General features: G+C 39.8%; 1 protein-coding gene across 3 annotated transcripts in view; it reads left to right on the top strand.

Annotated features, from left to right (window-relative positions):
- tbc1d5 (TBC1 domain family, member 5) overlaps positions 1-16286 on the top strand; it is a 482783-nt gene that overhangs the window by 281946 nt on the left and 184551 nt on the right. For all 3 annotated transcript variants that reach the window (XM_072253653.1, XM_072253652.1, XM_072253654.1), the window contains 4 exons: positions 9947-10049; positions 10781-10869; positions 12651-12701; positions 12788-12857. In XM_072253653.1, coding sequence (XP_072109754.1) covers positions 9947-10049; positions 10781-10869; positions 12651-12701; positions 12788-12857 — 313 coding nt within the window. The remainder of the gene's footprint in view (positions 1-9946; positions 10050-10780; positions 10870-12650; positions 12702-12787; positions 12858-16286) is intronic.

Raw genomic sequence — 16286 nt, 5'->3', positions numbered from 1 at the left:
AGACCACTCAACCAACTGATCTCTCTCACTCCTGTGAGCCTCCTTGTCACTGTCTGAGATTCTATCAACAACAGGTGTTTCATAGGTGAATTTATAGATCCCGTTTGAGCTGTGCCTGGCCACACAGTTGTGGGTGTAGAGAGAGGAGTAGTGGATTAAGCACGCATCCTTGAGGTGTGCCAGTGTTAATTGTCAGCAAGAATGAGGTGCTATTTCTGCACTGTACTGATTGTGGTCTCCCAGAGAGGAAGCCAAGGATCCAGCTTCAGAGAGAGGAATAGAGGGCCAGATTTTGAAAACTATTAATTAGTACTGAGGGGATGATGGTGTTGAATGCTGAGCAGTAATCAATTAACAGCAACCTGAAGTAGGTATTGTTGTTTTCCAGGTGGTGCAAGGTCAGTTGGAGAGTCTGTAAGATTGCATCTCCTGTAGACCTGAAGAGGCCAGTGGGTAAATTGAATTGGGTCATAAACACAAGAGATTCTGAATATGCTGGAAATCCAGAGTACATACACAAAATCCTGGAGGATCTCAGCAAATTAGCAGCATCTGTGGAGGGATTTAAACGGTTGACATTTCAGGCCAAGACCCTTCATTCAGACTAGAAGGGAAGAAGTAAGAAGTCTGAATAAGAAGATGGGGGAGAGAAGGAGTAAGTTTTCAGGTGATAGATGAGAGCAGGCGAGTGTGAAGATGTGTGAGGGGAGAATGAAGTAAGAAGCTGGGAGATGATAGTTGGGAAAAGATGAAGGACTGAAGATGAAAGAATTTGATAGCAGAGAACAGTGCCAGACCCTTGCTTAGGCATGAGTTAATTCTAGCCATGTCTAACCTCTTAACACTCTTAATTACAGTAGATGTGAGTGCAACTGGGTGATGGTTGTTGAGGCAGTACATCCTGCTCTTCTTGGGCACCAATATGATTTTTCCCCTTTTGAAACAGTAGTTTCAAAACAGTAGTTTCTACAGCAGTGAGAGATTGAAGATGTCCTTGAACACCCCAACCAGTTGGTTGGCACAAGTTTTCAGTGCCTTGCCAGATACACCATTGGGTCCAGACTCCCACCACAATTGATCTTTCACTCACACACCTAAGCTGCAAATTGTTCTGCGGCTGTTTTACTGCTATGGATGGCAATGTGTTTTCATTGTTGTGTGCTAATTGTTATTGCCAAGTTGTGCAACTTGTGCTTGGATATACTTCCAAATGGACATAATAAGGTTCAAGGAATGGTTACAAAAGCATCAGATAAAATTTAAGGCAGAAAATTCAAATAAGATAAATGTGGTATGGTGAATGAAGGGAAACAGCAGATAAGGGTGGTGCAGGAATAGAAGAAAGACAGGTATGCATTATCTTTGTAGGTGTTAGGGGAAATTGGGAAACTAGTGTTCAAAAGGATAAACCTTGTAAAGTGGTGTGTAGGAAAAAATCCTTTATTAAAGAGCAACGCACACAAAATGTAGGAGGAATTTAGCAAGTCAGGCAGCATCTATGGAAATGAACATACAGTTGTCACTTCGGTCCAAGACCTTTCATCAGGACTGGAAAGGAAGGGGAAAGGTACAGAATTAAAAGGTGGAGGGAAGGGAAGGAGGACTAGCTCAAAGATGATAGGTGAAGCCATGTGCGTGGGAGAGATATAGAACTGGAGAAGGAGGAATCTGATAGGAGAGGAGAGTGGACCATGGGAGAAAGAGACCGAGGGACTCCAGGATCAGGTAAAGAGAAGAAGTAAGAGGCCAGAGTGAGGAATGGAAGGGGGAAGGAAAATGAAAAAAAATTACCAGAAGGAGAAATTGATATTTATGCCATCAGGTTGGAGGCTGGAAAGACTATGAGGTGTTGCTCCTCCAACTTGAGAGTAGCCTCACCACGGCAGAAGATGAGGCCATTTTACCAACAATTGGAATGGGGATAGGAATAAAAATGGTTGACCACTGGGAAATTCCACTTTTGGTGGATGGGATGGATGTGCTTGACAAAGTGGTTCTCCAATTTACATCGAGTTCAGCAATGTAGGGGAGGCCACTTTGGGAGCTGTGGATACAATGGACAACACTAACAGATTCATTGGTGAAGCATTGCTGCACCTCGAAGGATCATTTGGGGGCCATGAATGGAGGTGAGGGAGGAGGTGAATGGCAGATGTAGTATTTCAGTCACCTGCAGGGATGTGCCAGGAGGGAGATTAATGGGGAGGAACAAATGGGCAAGGAAATCATGGAGGGAGTGATCCCTGGAGAAAGCTGAGAATTGGGAGGTAAACACGTGTTTGGTAGTAGGATCTGATTGAAGATGGTGGAGGTTATGGAGAAAGATGTGTTAGATACAGAGGCTCATGGGGTGGTAGGTGAGGACAAGAGGAACACTATCCCTGTTAAGGTGGTTGGAAGATGGGGTGAACATAGCTGTCTGAGAAAGGGAAGAGATGCAGTTGAGAGCGGCATCAATGGTGGAGGAAGGGAAGCCCCATTCTATGAAGAAGGAAGACATCACTGAATCACTTGAATGCGAACATCTATGATGGACATCTCTTGTTTGGCCACAGCTGAAAGATTGTGTCCTATTATGGACACTGGACTTTATAAAGGATGTGAAAGCGTGGAGGTAGATCAGAAAAGACTAATTTCAACAAGTTACTAAAATAGCTCAAGAAGCTGGGATTTTACAGAGAGAGAAGGGAAAGGAAATGCAATAGTGATGTTCAAAATAACGATGGTTTGCTGAGCAGATCCAAAAGAAAACACTTTCATTGATGGATGGGTTGAGACCGGAGGTCCAGGTCTCCAAAAATTCCATGCACTTTTATTCCACAATAGCATGTGCACCCCCCGCATATGCCAGAAATATGCATTGAGGTAGGTCATTATTCGGGTGTTGTGCAATGCTAGTTATTGCCTGCACTACCAAATTGAACTGCAGGAACTAGTTAACGTTATTGTGTTTGCAGGTATATTCAGTGAATATTGTGCTATTTGTTACTTTTCACATGTACCGTTTACTCCATTAGAAAGTGGTTAAATGTTCAGGTGCAACAAAACATGTTAGCTGTAATGCTGATACCACTGACTTTAACAGCTTATCCTGGTAACATGACACAGACATACTGCAAATCTGTTACGTTCATGAGAATCAAGATAAACATAACATAGTTTATTAGTCCAAATCTATCTGCTTTGAGTTATTAGCAAACATATTCAGCCAATATTGACATCACTGCAACAGTACATTCCTCTCTATATCTTAATACACAACAGTTGTATCTTGATTTCTTCAGAACCATGATGTCAAGGTAGATATTAGTGGACTCTCTTTGATAAGATGGTGTCGCTTTGACTTGAATACAACACCATGTTTGTCAAGTAGCACTGGGGATTTAAAGGATAACTTCCATTGGATTGTTTTATATGGAAGATGCTCAAGGTAGACAGAGTAAATAATTGCAACCATAGAACATTACAGCACAGACACAGGCCTTTTGGCCCTTCTTGGCTGTGCTGAACTATTTTTCTGCCTAGTCCCACTGACCTGCACCTGGACCATATCCCTCCATACACCTGTCATCCATGTACCTGTCCAAGTTTTTCTTAACTGTTAAAAGTGAGCCCGCATTTACCACTTCATCTGGCAGCTCATTCCACACTCCCCCACTTGCTGTGTGAAGAAGCCCCCCCCCATGTTCCCTTTAAACTTTTCCCCCTTCACCCTTAACCCATGTCCTCTTTTTTTTCTCCCCTAGCCTCAGTGGAAAAAGCCTGCTTACATTCACTCTATGTATACCCATCATAATTCTATATACCTCTATCAAATCTCCCCTCATTCTTCTACGCTTCAGGGAGTAAAGTCCTAACCTATTCAACCTTTCTCTATAACTTAGTTTCTCAAGTTCCAGCAACAACCTTGTAAACCTTCTCTGCACCCTTTCAACCTTATTAATAAGGTGACCAAAACTGCACACAATACTCCAAATGCGGCCTCACCCATGCCTTATACAACCTCACCATGACATTCCAACTCTTATACTCAATACTTTGACTTATAAAGGCCAATGTACCTAAAGCTCTCTTTATGACCCTACCTACCTGTGATGCCACTTTTAGGGAATTTTGTATCTGTATTCCCAGATCCCTCTGTTCTACTGCACTCCTCAGAGCCTTACCATTAACCCTGTATGTTCTACCTTGGTTTGTCCTTCCAACGTGCAATACCTCACACTTGTCTGTATTAAACTCCATGTGCCATTTTTTCAGCTGGTCCAAATCCCTCTGCAAACTTTGAAAACCTTTTCAGTGTCCACTACAACTCCAATCTTTGTATCATCAGCAAATTTGCTGATCCAATTTACCTCATTATCATCCAGATCATTGATATAGATGACAAATAACAATGGACCCAGCACTGATCCCTGTGGCACACTAGTCAGAGGCCTCCACTCAGAGAAGCAATCCTCCCTTACCACTCTCTGGCTTCTTCCATTGAGCCAATGTCTAATCCAATTTACTACCTCTCCATGTATACCTAGCGACTGAATCTTCCTAACTAACCTCCCATGCAGGACCTTGTCAAAGGCCTTACTGAAGTCCATGTCGACAACATCCATTGCCTTCCCTTCATCCACTTTCCTGGTAACCTCCTCGAAAAACTCTAATAGGTTGGTTAAACATGACCTACCGCGCACAAAGCCATGTTGACTCTCCCTAATAAGTCCCTGTCTATCCAAATACTTGTAGCTCCTATCTTAGTACCCCTTACAATAATTTACCTACTACCGACGTCAAACTTACCAGCCTATAATTTCCGGGATTACTTTTAGAGCCCTTTTTTAAATAACGGAACAACATGAGCTATCCTCCAATCCTCCAGTACCTCACCCGTAGATACCGGCATTTTAAATATATCTGCCAGGGCCCCTGCAATTTCAACACGTCTCCTTCAAGGTCCGAGGGAATATCCTGTCAGGTCCTGGGGATTTATCTACTCTGATTTGCCTCAAGATAGCAAGCGCCTCCTCCTCCTCAATCTGTATAGGTTCCATGACCTCACTACTTGTTTGCCTTATTTCCATTGACTCCATGCCAGTTTCCTTTGTAAATACAGACACAAAAAACCCATTAAAGATCTCCCCCATTTCTTTTAGTTCCATACATAGCCGACCACTCTGATCTTCAAGAGGACAAATTTTATCCCTTACTATCCTTTTGCTCTTAATATACCTGTAGAAGCTCTTTGGATTATCCTTCACCTTGACTGTCAAAGCAACCTCATGTCTTCTTTTAGCCCTCCTCATATCTTTCTGAAGTATTTTTTTGCACTTTTTATGCTCCTCAAGCACCTTATTTGCTCCGTTTCCTATACATGTCATACATCTCTTTCGTCTTCTTTATCAGAGTTCCAATATCCCTTCAGAACTAAGGTTCCTTATTCTTATTCACTTTCTCTTTAATCCTGACAAGAACATACAAGCTCTGCACTCTCAAAATTTCTCCTTTGAAGGCTTCCCACTTGCCAATCACATCCTTGCCAGAGAACAACCTGTCCCAATCCACACTTTTTAGATCCTTTCTCATTTCTTCAAATTTGGCCTTTTTCCAGTTTAGAACCTCAACCCGAGGACCAGATCTATTTTTATCCATGATCAAGTTGAAACTAATGGTATTATGATCACTGGAACCAAAGTGTTCCCCTACACACACTTACGTCACCTTTCCGAACTGGTTTCCTAATAGGAGATCTAATACTGCATCCTCTCTAGTTGGTACCTTTATATATCGATTTAGAAAACTCTCCTGAACACATTTTACAAACTCTAACCTGTCTAGACCTTTAACAGTATGGGAATCCCAATCAATATGTGGAAAATTAAAATCCTCTACAATCACAACTTTATGTTTCCTGCAGTTGTCTGCTATCTCTCTGCAGATTTGCTCCTCCAATTCTCACTGACTATTGGGTGGTCTATAATACAACCCCATTAATGTGGTCATACCTTTCCTGTTTCTCAGCTCCACCCATATGGCCTCAGTAGACAAGCCCTCTAATCTGTCCTGCCTAGCACCGCTGTAACATTTACCCTAACTAGCCATGCTACCTCCCCCCCACCACCCTTCATTCCCCTGCCTCTATCACGTCTGAAACATTGGAACCCTGGAACATTAAGCTGCCAGTCATGCCCCTCCTGCAGCCAAGTTTCACTAATGGCTATAATGTCGTAATTCCATGTGTCAATCCATGCCCTCAGCTCATCAGCTTTCCCCACAATACTCCTTGCATTGAAATAGACACACCTCGGAAGATTATTACCACCACACACAACCCTTCTATTTGTGACTTTGCATGAACTTTTAACATATTTATTTTCACCCCTGCTCCAATATCTGCTCTGGCACTCTGGTTCCCATCCCCCTGCAAATCTAGTTTAAACCCTCCCCAAAAGCACTAACAAACCTTCCTGCAAGGATATTGGTCCCCCTGTAGTTCAGGTGTAACCTGTCTCTCTTGTACAGATCCCACCTGCCCCAGAAGAGGTCCCAATGATCCTGAAATCTGAAACCCTGTCCCCTGCACCAGTTTCCCAGCCATGTGTTCATCCTCCAGAGCATCCTATTCTTACCCTCACTGGCACGTGGCACAGGTAGCAATCCTGAGATTACCACCCTCGAGGTCCTGCTTTTTAACTTCCTACCAAGCTCTCTATACTCACTCTTCAGGACCTCCTCACTCTTTCTTCCTACTTCATTGGTACCAATGTGTACCATGACATCAGGCTGATCACCCTCCCACTTCAGAATGCTGTGCACGTGATCAGAGACATCCCTGACCCTGGCACCTGGGAGGTAACAAACCATCCGAGAGTCTCTGTCATGACCACAGAATCTCCTTTCTGTACTTCTAACTATCGAGTCCCCTATCACTACCACTCTCCTCTTCTTCCACCCTCCCTTCTGCACTGCAGAACCAGACTCAGTGCCAGAGATCTGGCTGCCACAATTTGTCCCAGGTAAGTCATCCCCCCTAACAGTATCCGAATCGGTATACTTGTTGAGGGGAATGGCCACAGGGGAACCCTGCTCTGCCTACCCTTTCCCCTTTCCTTACCTGACAGTAACCCAATTACATGTGCGCTGCTACTTTGGCGTAATTACCTCCCTGAAACTACTATCTATAAACACTTCATTCTCCCGAATGATCGGAAGGTCATCCACCTCCTGCTCCAGTTCCCTAACGCGGTTTGTTAGGAGCTGCAGCTGGATGCACTTCTTGCAGTTGTCGTTGTCAGGGACGCTGGAGGTCTCCCTGACTTCCCACATCCTGCAAGAGGAGCATTCCAACATCCTGCCTGGCATTCTCCCTACTCTAAACAAACAGAACAAAATTTACTGGAACCTACCCTCGCCTCTGCCTGTTCACGCCAAAGCCGTCCCACTCTGCTCCCTCTCACTCCGCTGCCCGCTGTATATGGTGGTCTTTTTTTTAAAACCTTTGGTGCTCTACGTCACGCACCTGCGCAGTCTAGTCTCTTTTCCCCGAGCAGTGTAAAAAAAAAATGTTTTCTCTCCGAGATTCCTTACTCCTTTTCTCTCGGCCTCTTGCTCCAATTTAAAAAGGACCATTGAAAATTACTCTCCTTTTTAAACCTTTGACGCTCCACGTCACGCGCCTGTGCAGTCTAGCCCCTTTACCCCGAGCAGTGGAAAACAGAAAAAATGTCTTCTCTCCGAGATTCCTTACTCCTTCTCTCTCGGTCTCTTGCTCCGATTTAAAAAGGCCATTGCTATTTCCATATAAGTAACTGAAAGTAGTAGAAAACGCTATGGATCATATCTGAAATCAAAATAAATGCTAACTGACCTCCTGAGTATTTCCAATAGTATCTGTTTAATGCTAACTGAAGAAAATAGCTCCTTAACCTTTCCTTGTACAATAAGTCCTCTAGCCTAGGAATTAATCTTGTGTACCTCTGGTGCACTTCCTTAATGGCACATATATTGTCCCTAAAGTAGGAAAACTAGAATTCCAGATGAAGTCTTAGCAAGGCATTATAGAAGAGGAGCAAGATGTTTCTATTCTTATACTCAAATTTTCTTCCACTAAAGACCAACATTTTGTTTACCTTTCTTGTTTCCTTTACCTGCATATTAATTTTTAGTGATTCATATACAAGGATGCCTAGACAGTTCTGCATCCTAGTAACATCCATTTTTGGTTGAAAACCCTGTTTTCGATGACATTTTGAATTCTCATCTTTTAAAATGATTTTATTTTACTATCTTATATTCTTTTCATATAAAATTACATCTGTTATGTCCTTGCTTATACACTAAACCTGTGTGTCTTTTTGAAGCCTCTCTGCTTTCTTAACATCGTTGTTTGGTATCATAATCAATGGTCAAAGATAGATACTTGGCCCAGATAACCTTCAGGTGTGTTTATTCTCCTCCTAGCTCCTATGTTCATTATAGAGAGGAGTCCCTCCGTAGGTCAGGGCCGACCATGGATGTTACATCCAAGTTGTCTACATATAGTCGATATGCAAGCCAGTACACTAGCCAGGGCAGTACGAAAGAAAGCTGTTGCCCATGCAGTAGGCTCCCACTCTCTACAAAGCTGATGAATCCAAAGGAACGTCAGAGACTGATACAGTTTGGCACCAGTGGCTTTACAGGAGTTGCCAGTCAGCATTAAACTTAGGGACTGCAAGTCCTGATTTTCCTTCGGGGTTTACTCGTGGAACCTTCCCCGAGTGGGTAGAGCCACAAGGTGGCACAGGTTTGAGACCAGAGTTTTCCTTCTCCGAGATGAGCTGCCAACCATGCATGACGAGCCCTATCTGCCCGAAACGACTTTTTTAAGGCACCAGGTACCCACCTTTGCCCCTTCTCCTGTCAGTAGAAACAGTTCCACTGGGCTTAGTAGCTAAGCCACACATGAAGGACAGGAGCTGAGCTCGATTGTTAGAGGCTATTTGAGATGCAAACCTTTGGGAGCATTACTAGATAGTTGGAGCTTATCCTCATTACCTATCCCCTCCCCCCAGCTATGACAATCTTAAGGAACCGTTCATAAGAACATAATCAAAAGAAGAACAAGAAGACTATTTTATCCCATGTACTTGCCCTGCTATTCATAACAATTGTGGTTAATCATTTACCTCAACACCACTTTCCTGCACTGACTGTATTTTCCTTGATTCCCCTTAATGTCTAAAAACTACAGGTCTTTGTCATCTTTTCTCGTCTGGCTCAATCAGTATAACCCTATGTTCCTAATTTGCTTATATCATTATCCTCCTTCCTTAACATGCATTTTCACTACTTCCCAATGCAGCTAGTTCTTCATTTATGCCATACTCTTGGTAAAAAGGGCTTCTTCAGTATTTCCTGTGAGATCCTAGAATATCTTGCCTTGCACTATCACTGCAAGGATCACATTGGTTCAGGAATGCAATCTGTCACTTTACCTTAGGCATGACATGAAGTGTTATTAATAACATTAATATCTTGAGAGCTTTGATTTTATTTGGAAGTAGGTAAGGGCACTATAGTTGAACAATGAAGTTGCTCAGTTAAGCTGGCATAGGAGTACTTGTCCAGGCTCGTATGATGCATGTTCTTAAGTAAGGTATTCAGTTCATCTGGCACGTGTGGTACTCAAGTGTTTTTTGCTTTTATAAGAGGTTATATACTATTATTTTTTCTGAGATTTATATGTGTAATTTATTTTAATACTTACAATATATACATTTTGGATTGTAATTTTTTTAAATTTTTATTACAAACTAGCAGGCTTCAAGTAGAACCTTAAGGCCATTGTAACACGAACAAAAGGTCATCTGTTTGGATTGCTGAAATGGGCCTGTACAAGGCAGAAAAAAGGAACAACATTTATTCAGATTATGTGCATCAACAACTATTCTAATAACTGAGATGTTGTGTCTTTCAGGTTTCCTGAAATGCAGTATTTCCAACAAGAAAGTGTGAGGCAGATCTTGACAGATATCCTGTTTTGTTATGCGAGAGAAAATGAGCAGCTGCTTTACAAGCAGGTAATGAAATACTGTACAGGTTTGGTTGAATAATTAAGCAGTTTAAAATTGGACTGTGAGAAAAAGTGTCTTGTGACATTTACTAAGAATAAATATGCATTCATTCTGGGCATAACATTCTGTCCCTAAAGCATTTAAGTCTGCTATAAGTTATACATTGCATGTGTTTTCATGTTGTGTTCTCAAAGATTGTTGCAGGAGGAACTTCTATGCACTTAAATATAGCGAATTTCTCATTAAGAATTATCCTGTCATTTCTCAAGTACGTTTCTGTCTGCAGAGGTGCATGCTTTTACCTTATAAAGCAAGATCATATTTTATTATGCATTTAAATGTCCATGCAGACTATTAGAAAGATTATATCTTTAATTCTTTGTCTTTTACTATGGCAACTAAACATGAAAGTAATGATTATCTTGTATTTATAGACCAGTCTAGACATATAAATAGTAGCTGTGGAATAATTAAGTAATTTGCATGGTATATACCATGCAAAATCTTCAAAGTTTCAAAAATGCAATATACCTGGGAGTCCATAGCAGTTTGATATATGTCAGCATGAAGAATTCAGGTTAACACTGCCTTCTAGCAGCACTGGCACTGCTATGGTACTGTCCGAATTTGCTGACCCAGCAAATGGATTGCACTTATCAGGCACCCAGATTATTTCCAGAGTATGTGCTTTCTTATACTTCGATTCAAAATTATTATTTGTAATGCTAACTTTCTAGGGCATGCACGAACTACTGGCTCCTCTTGTCTTCATTCTGCACTGTGATCAACAAGCCTTTTTACATGCAAGTGAGACGGCTAATCCAAGGCAAGTTTTATTCAGTTAAATGCTGGATCTTTGCAAATGGTAGATTTTGCAGTTGAAATAGGTCTTGTTTTCCCCTTTATGCAGAGTACAAGTCAATCCTTAATAGGGGAGCCATTACTTCTTGAAGGTTGCAGTTCTCACTGTTTTAAAGCTTTATGATTTGCATTTATAAAAACAGGAGTGCAAATATCTTAGTCTTGTCTGGTAAATTGGCAGAGAGAAAAGATGAAGGATGCTTTCCTAGTTTTTCTAAAGCACAGCATCTGCAAGTTGATGTACATTTAGGTATGGTGGATTCCAGTGAATAAATGGTAGGGGTGGAGAAGGGAAAAAAGAAAGGGGAAAAAATAACTATTCTTTTTGATCTCATATTAAACCCACACAATTGCTTTTGATTGACCACAATGTTTCCATCACAAGAATGTTTCGCTTACATAAATGGAACTGATATAAAGCAACTAGATTAGTCACTTAGCCTACACAAAGTTGTTTTCCAGAGTTCTAAATAGATAATACATAATGAATGCTGAAGTCGCAAGAAAAAACAACAAAGCTTAGATATCAATCTTGACTAATATTTCCAAGGTGTTTCATAGAAGTGATAGATCTTGGGATAAGGAAAAGCATCTGCAGTAACTGTATTGTTCCTGGCACACTTGAGGAGTAAATTACACTGGACAACAATTTTTTTTCAGAAATGTTGTTTATGATAGACCACTTGGAACTGAACACAAATGTAATTTCAGACCAGTTGTGTCATGTAGGAATTTGGAGAAATAAGAAATTAAGTTTTATTGCATATAATTGCATTTAATTGCATAATAGTGCTAAAGCTTTGCAATAGCTCAACTAAGCTAAAATATTTTGTTGATGATTTTCATTTGTACTCAGTGTCTGAGGCTTCTTGCTGAAGTGTCCAACAATAAACTGCCAACACTGATGGATTCAAGTTGTCCTGATACTGTTTCTCCATGACCATAATGTCCTGGTGAAACCTTTCACCATGCTTGTCACTGACAGTGCCATAATTTGCCGGGAGGAAGTCTAAATGGGAATCCAGGAAATGAATCTTTAGTGACATGTTGCACTTCATGGTTTTGTATGCTTGAAGCATATTGTCAACAAGCTGCACGTAATTTGGTGCTCTGTAGTTGCCAAGAAAATTTTCAACAACATCCTTGAATTCCTTTCATGCGATTTTCTCCTGTCCCACTAAATATTCCTTGAATTGTCTGTCATTGATAACCTGTTTAATTTGTAGATGAACAAAAATGCCTTCCTTAATCTTGGCATCAGTTATTCTGACTTGAATTACAAAATTGAAATAATAAATGTAAGTGATTTCAAAAAATGGTGCATGTTAGGGAAACTTCATGATGATTTTCATGAACGGCAGCCCAAAATCAATATATATGCGTAAAAATAGTCAGGAAGCAATAAATCTTTGTTGTCCAGGGCTATCTGGACAGTGTATAATGGCTCCATTATATAAAATAAACTAAAATACAATGGATGTATGGAGTAGGATTTATGAGGGAGAAGGGAGAAATCACTGTGTTAATCAAAAGATAAATATGTCAATAATCTCAATTATATTGCTAGCAATTGTCTTGGTATCGCACATTGTAAAAGATGGTTATAAAATTAGCTATTTTTACTCTGTCTGATATGAATATGCATGTGGATTTTGGCAGTTTTTATAGGCTAAGTAGCAAACATAAATGAATTTGTTAGTGTAGAAAAGAATATATAACTAATTTTGCAGATTTATATCTCAACAGTGAGGAAATGAAAACTCTCCTCAACCCTGAATTTTTGGAACATGATGCTTAGTAAGTTAAAATGCTAAATTTTAATACATTTATTTTTCTTTTCTCTTGAGAGATTTTTCTTTAAACTGGCCCTGTTCTCTTGTCAGTGCAATGTTTTCACGACTTATGGACACTGCAGAACCATGGTTTTCAAGTTTTGAAAGAGAAATAAGAAAGGTATGTTTCTTTCAATCATAAATTTATTGCAAATTATATTTCAAGGATGAATATTTTTCTCAAGTTACCAATACAAAGTTATTTAATTATTTCTGAAATTTTGTGAGAAATGCTGATTTCTGATTCCCTTATGACATTCATTTGTGAATATTGTCTACTCCTAATGGCTCCTTTAAAGGTTTGTTCATTTCTTTATCCGTAAATACAGGGGAGTCCAATTAATTGGGCCACTGCTTATTTGGGACAACCTTAAACAACAAAAACTAATGGAGAAAATAGCTGTGATCTGCTTTGTTTATATGGGACGCTATGCCACTTAATTGGGACAGGAAATTGTTAGCGAGCAGTTTCTAACTAGTGTTAGACATATTTGTGTGGCCGTTAGACACAACTCTGTGCTTAGAGTGAGCAGTTTTTAAATAGCATCAGTTGCACGTGTTCATGTTCAAAAAGCAGTGATTTTTGTCACTGATAGTTGGTGAGAAATAAGCAGCAAGACAATTCAGAACTGTTTTATTCACTATGATTTCAAGCATTCAGGATTGGAGATGCCAGAAGCAGCCAGGAGTGAAAATGCTGGGATTTCAGTACTTCAACAAGTTAGGATCTATGAAGAATTTGAAGATATCAATAATGAACTTTAATTTTCAAAATAAAAATGAAGATTTGGAAGATGCAATAGTCAATATCATTGTATGAAGGCATTCCATTATCTACACTAGGAGTCTGCACTGATTTTGTTCATTTACAGTCAATCAAAAGGATGCAGCATTATACACTGGATGAACTGTTAAGAACTAATATACAGTTTTATAATACTGAAGCAGTGTTGACAGTGTTTTAATTTGTTCCCTATTTCATTTAAAACATAGTTTGTTTCTCAGTTAAATAGGAGTTTGGCTCTTTTATGCCTTTTTAACTATTTCCATGAAACTTAGACTAATTGGCCTTATGCCGGCCCCCTGAGGACTCAGTTGACATAGTAGTAGTCGGCTAATCGGAGCAGTCACTTAATTGGGACAAAATGTACAGGTCCCAATGGGTACAATAGAGAATTGTGAGATTAAGTATTATTGCACTGACAGTGATATTAGCTTAACTTATGGTTTATTTTTTGTTTAAAACAGTTTATACTAATTATCTTAATATTTGTGACCAAAAACAATTCTCCAGTGAGTATGGTTGCATCAAATGTGTAAATTACCCTTTCATTCTGGGAAGAGAGGGAGAGATATGGTAATATGGTAAGTAGATTTTGCCTATATAATCATTGGTTCCTTAAACAAAAGTTTTTTTTATATTTGTTCATGACCAAAAGTATAAGTAGTCTTCAAAAATTCTAGGGAAAATTGTTGGAACAGATATTTTGTTCTGGAGCAGCTGCCTCAACAGAATTTCATAAATAACTTCTTGGGTGATAATGTATTGTGATATATAAGACAATGTACATTTCATTTTGCTATGTCTTTTCAATGGATACCATCATATGGAGGAAACACAAAAGAAACAGTCAGATGTATTTAGTTGCTCGATCAATACTATTTAATGTAAATATTTTTAGGGTTGGCAAAAATTCTTGTAAAGTACAAATATTTTGGGACAGAGATCAGAACAGAGAAAATCAAAAGTGTCACCAAACCAGTAATGTTAGGTGACCCTGGTTTAGAAGGGAGAGTGTGGACAGAAAATCATTTGTGTTGTAAAGTCCTGTTGAAATCCCTAGATTCTCAAAACTAAACTAGGCCTCAGCTTCGAACAATTTGTATCCAAGTGTATATTTGTAATTGATTGAAGAGATAGTAAATTTTCTCCCTGACATATTTCAAAGCTAATTGTGATCAAGTAGAGGACTAATAGATTGGAAAGTATCAAATGGAACAAGAGATGAACTCTCAAATCACAAACCTGTGAGCCTTGGCTCAAAGATGGGGAAAGTATTAGGAGTGGAAAGTGATGTATAATGAAGTCTCATAGGTATCAGTGTTAAAGCCAATGTTTCTTATTGTTATAAATGACTTTGACAAAAGAATTTTGGCCAAGGTGTTCGAATTATAGTTGATGCCAAATTGGAAATATTGGCCAATCATGCTGAACAATTAAGATTGCCAATTTTTGTTGAGCTGATTCCTAACTGACTGGCCACCAATTATTTGTATAGTCTGGAAATGCTGTTACTTAGTAGCTTAATAACTATTTTGTTAAATTTACAATTCTTAGGGAAATTTTTAAAACATTTAGTTCTGAGGAACATGAATGAACAGATTTGGTCTTAAATTATTTGCTGCACAGGCATGTAATCACATGTCATGAAGTATTTAGGCTCAAACATTTTCTAATTTATTTGAAAATGCATGTATAGGGTGAACTATTTCAAATATACAAAATGAAAACATCTTCTTTGATTCATTTAGTCGCTTTGGCTTCCAGTCGAACAACACTTTGATTTTAAAATTCGCAGCTTAATTTTAAGACCCACTGTGACCTTCTTACTTCTGTTATTTCCCACAGTCCTAAGTGACTCTCCTTTCTCCAGGTGTGGTCTACTTCAATCCAAGAATTTAATTGCCCCAGGACTGGTGACCTTTCCACTACTGCCTTATATTCTAAAATTCCCTAAACTTTCCAGTTTGTGAAAACTCCTTAACTTTTGCCCATGTGAAATAATATGGCTCAGAATGACATACTAATATCAATGTAATTCCAGTATTATCAGTACAAAAGATAAAATGCAGTGCATGGCTTTCTACATTTGCCACGTAATTCAGTCTATATATTCAGAATGTTACCACTTCTGTACATTGGTATTGTGAGCACATTTTTGTATATCTAGCTCTGTTTGCCACTCAAGTGACCCAACTCAGGTGATACAGATTTTCGTTGTTTGATGAGCTTCAGACCAGACCCAGACCCTCAATGTCCAATGGCTAGACTGCAATTCCTCCCATTCAGCTTTTGCAATGTGTTTCAGTGCATCTCTCAACACATACACCTGCAGCCTGGAGTGAGCCGGCTGGCAACAGTGGAGATCTCATTGTGCTGGAAAATCAACAGGTTTTGGACAGACCAATGAATTGGTGTTCTACCAGTGGAACTTGTGTCCCTGGGAAAAGCCCATAGATCAGAAAGTCCTCTGTTATGCAGTTGCTTGGATGAACCACTTGCATCCTTCTCTAGACCTTCTGCACATATACAGTCCGCAAGGAGATACAGTAGGTGACCGTGTCCTCTTCCTCATCCCGGCTGTACCTGGAGCAGTGTGCATTGGGAATGAGATTCTCACCTTGTAGGTAGGAACTGACAAGGAGGGCCGCACTCTTCACAAACCAAGTGAGGTCGTGCTACTTATTGGTGAGTTTTGGCGATGAGGCATTTTGCCAGATGACCTGGGCAGCCTGTATAGGGAACAACCCCATGTGTCTTTGTCCCGCA

The sequence above is a fragment of the Mobula birostris genome, chromosome 3, assembly GCF_030028105.1.
Source record: "Mobula birostris isolate sMobBir1 chromosome 3, sMobBir1.hap1, whole genome shotgun sequence".
Taxonomy (NCBI): Eukaryota; Metazoa; Chordata; class Chondrichthyes; order Myliobatiformes; family Myliobatidae; genus Mobula; species Mobula birostris.
The sequence above is the reverse complement of the archived record's forward strand: the minus strand, read 5'-3'. Positions and strand labels throughout refer to the sequence as shown.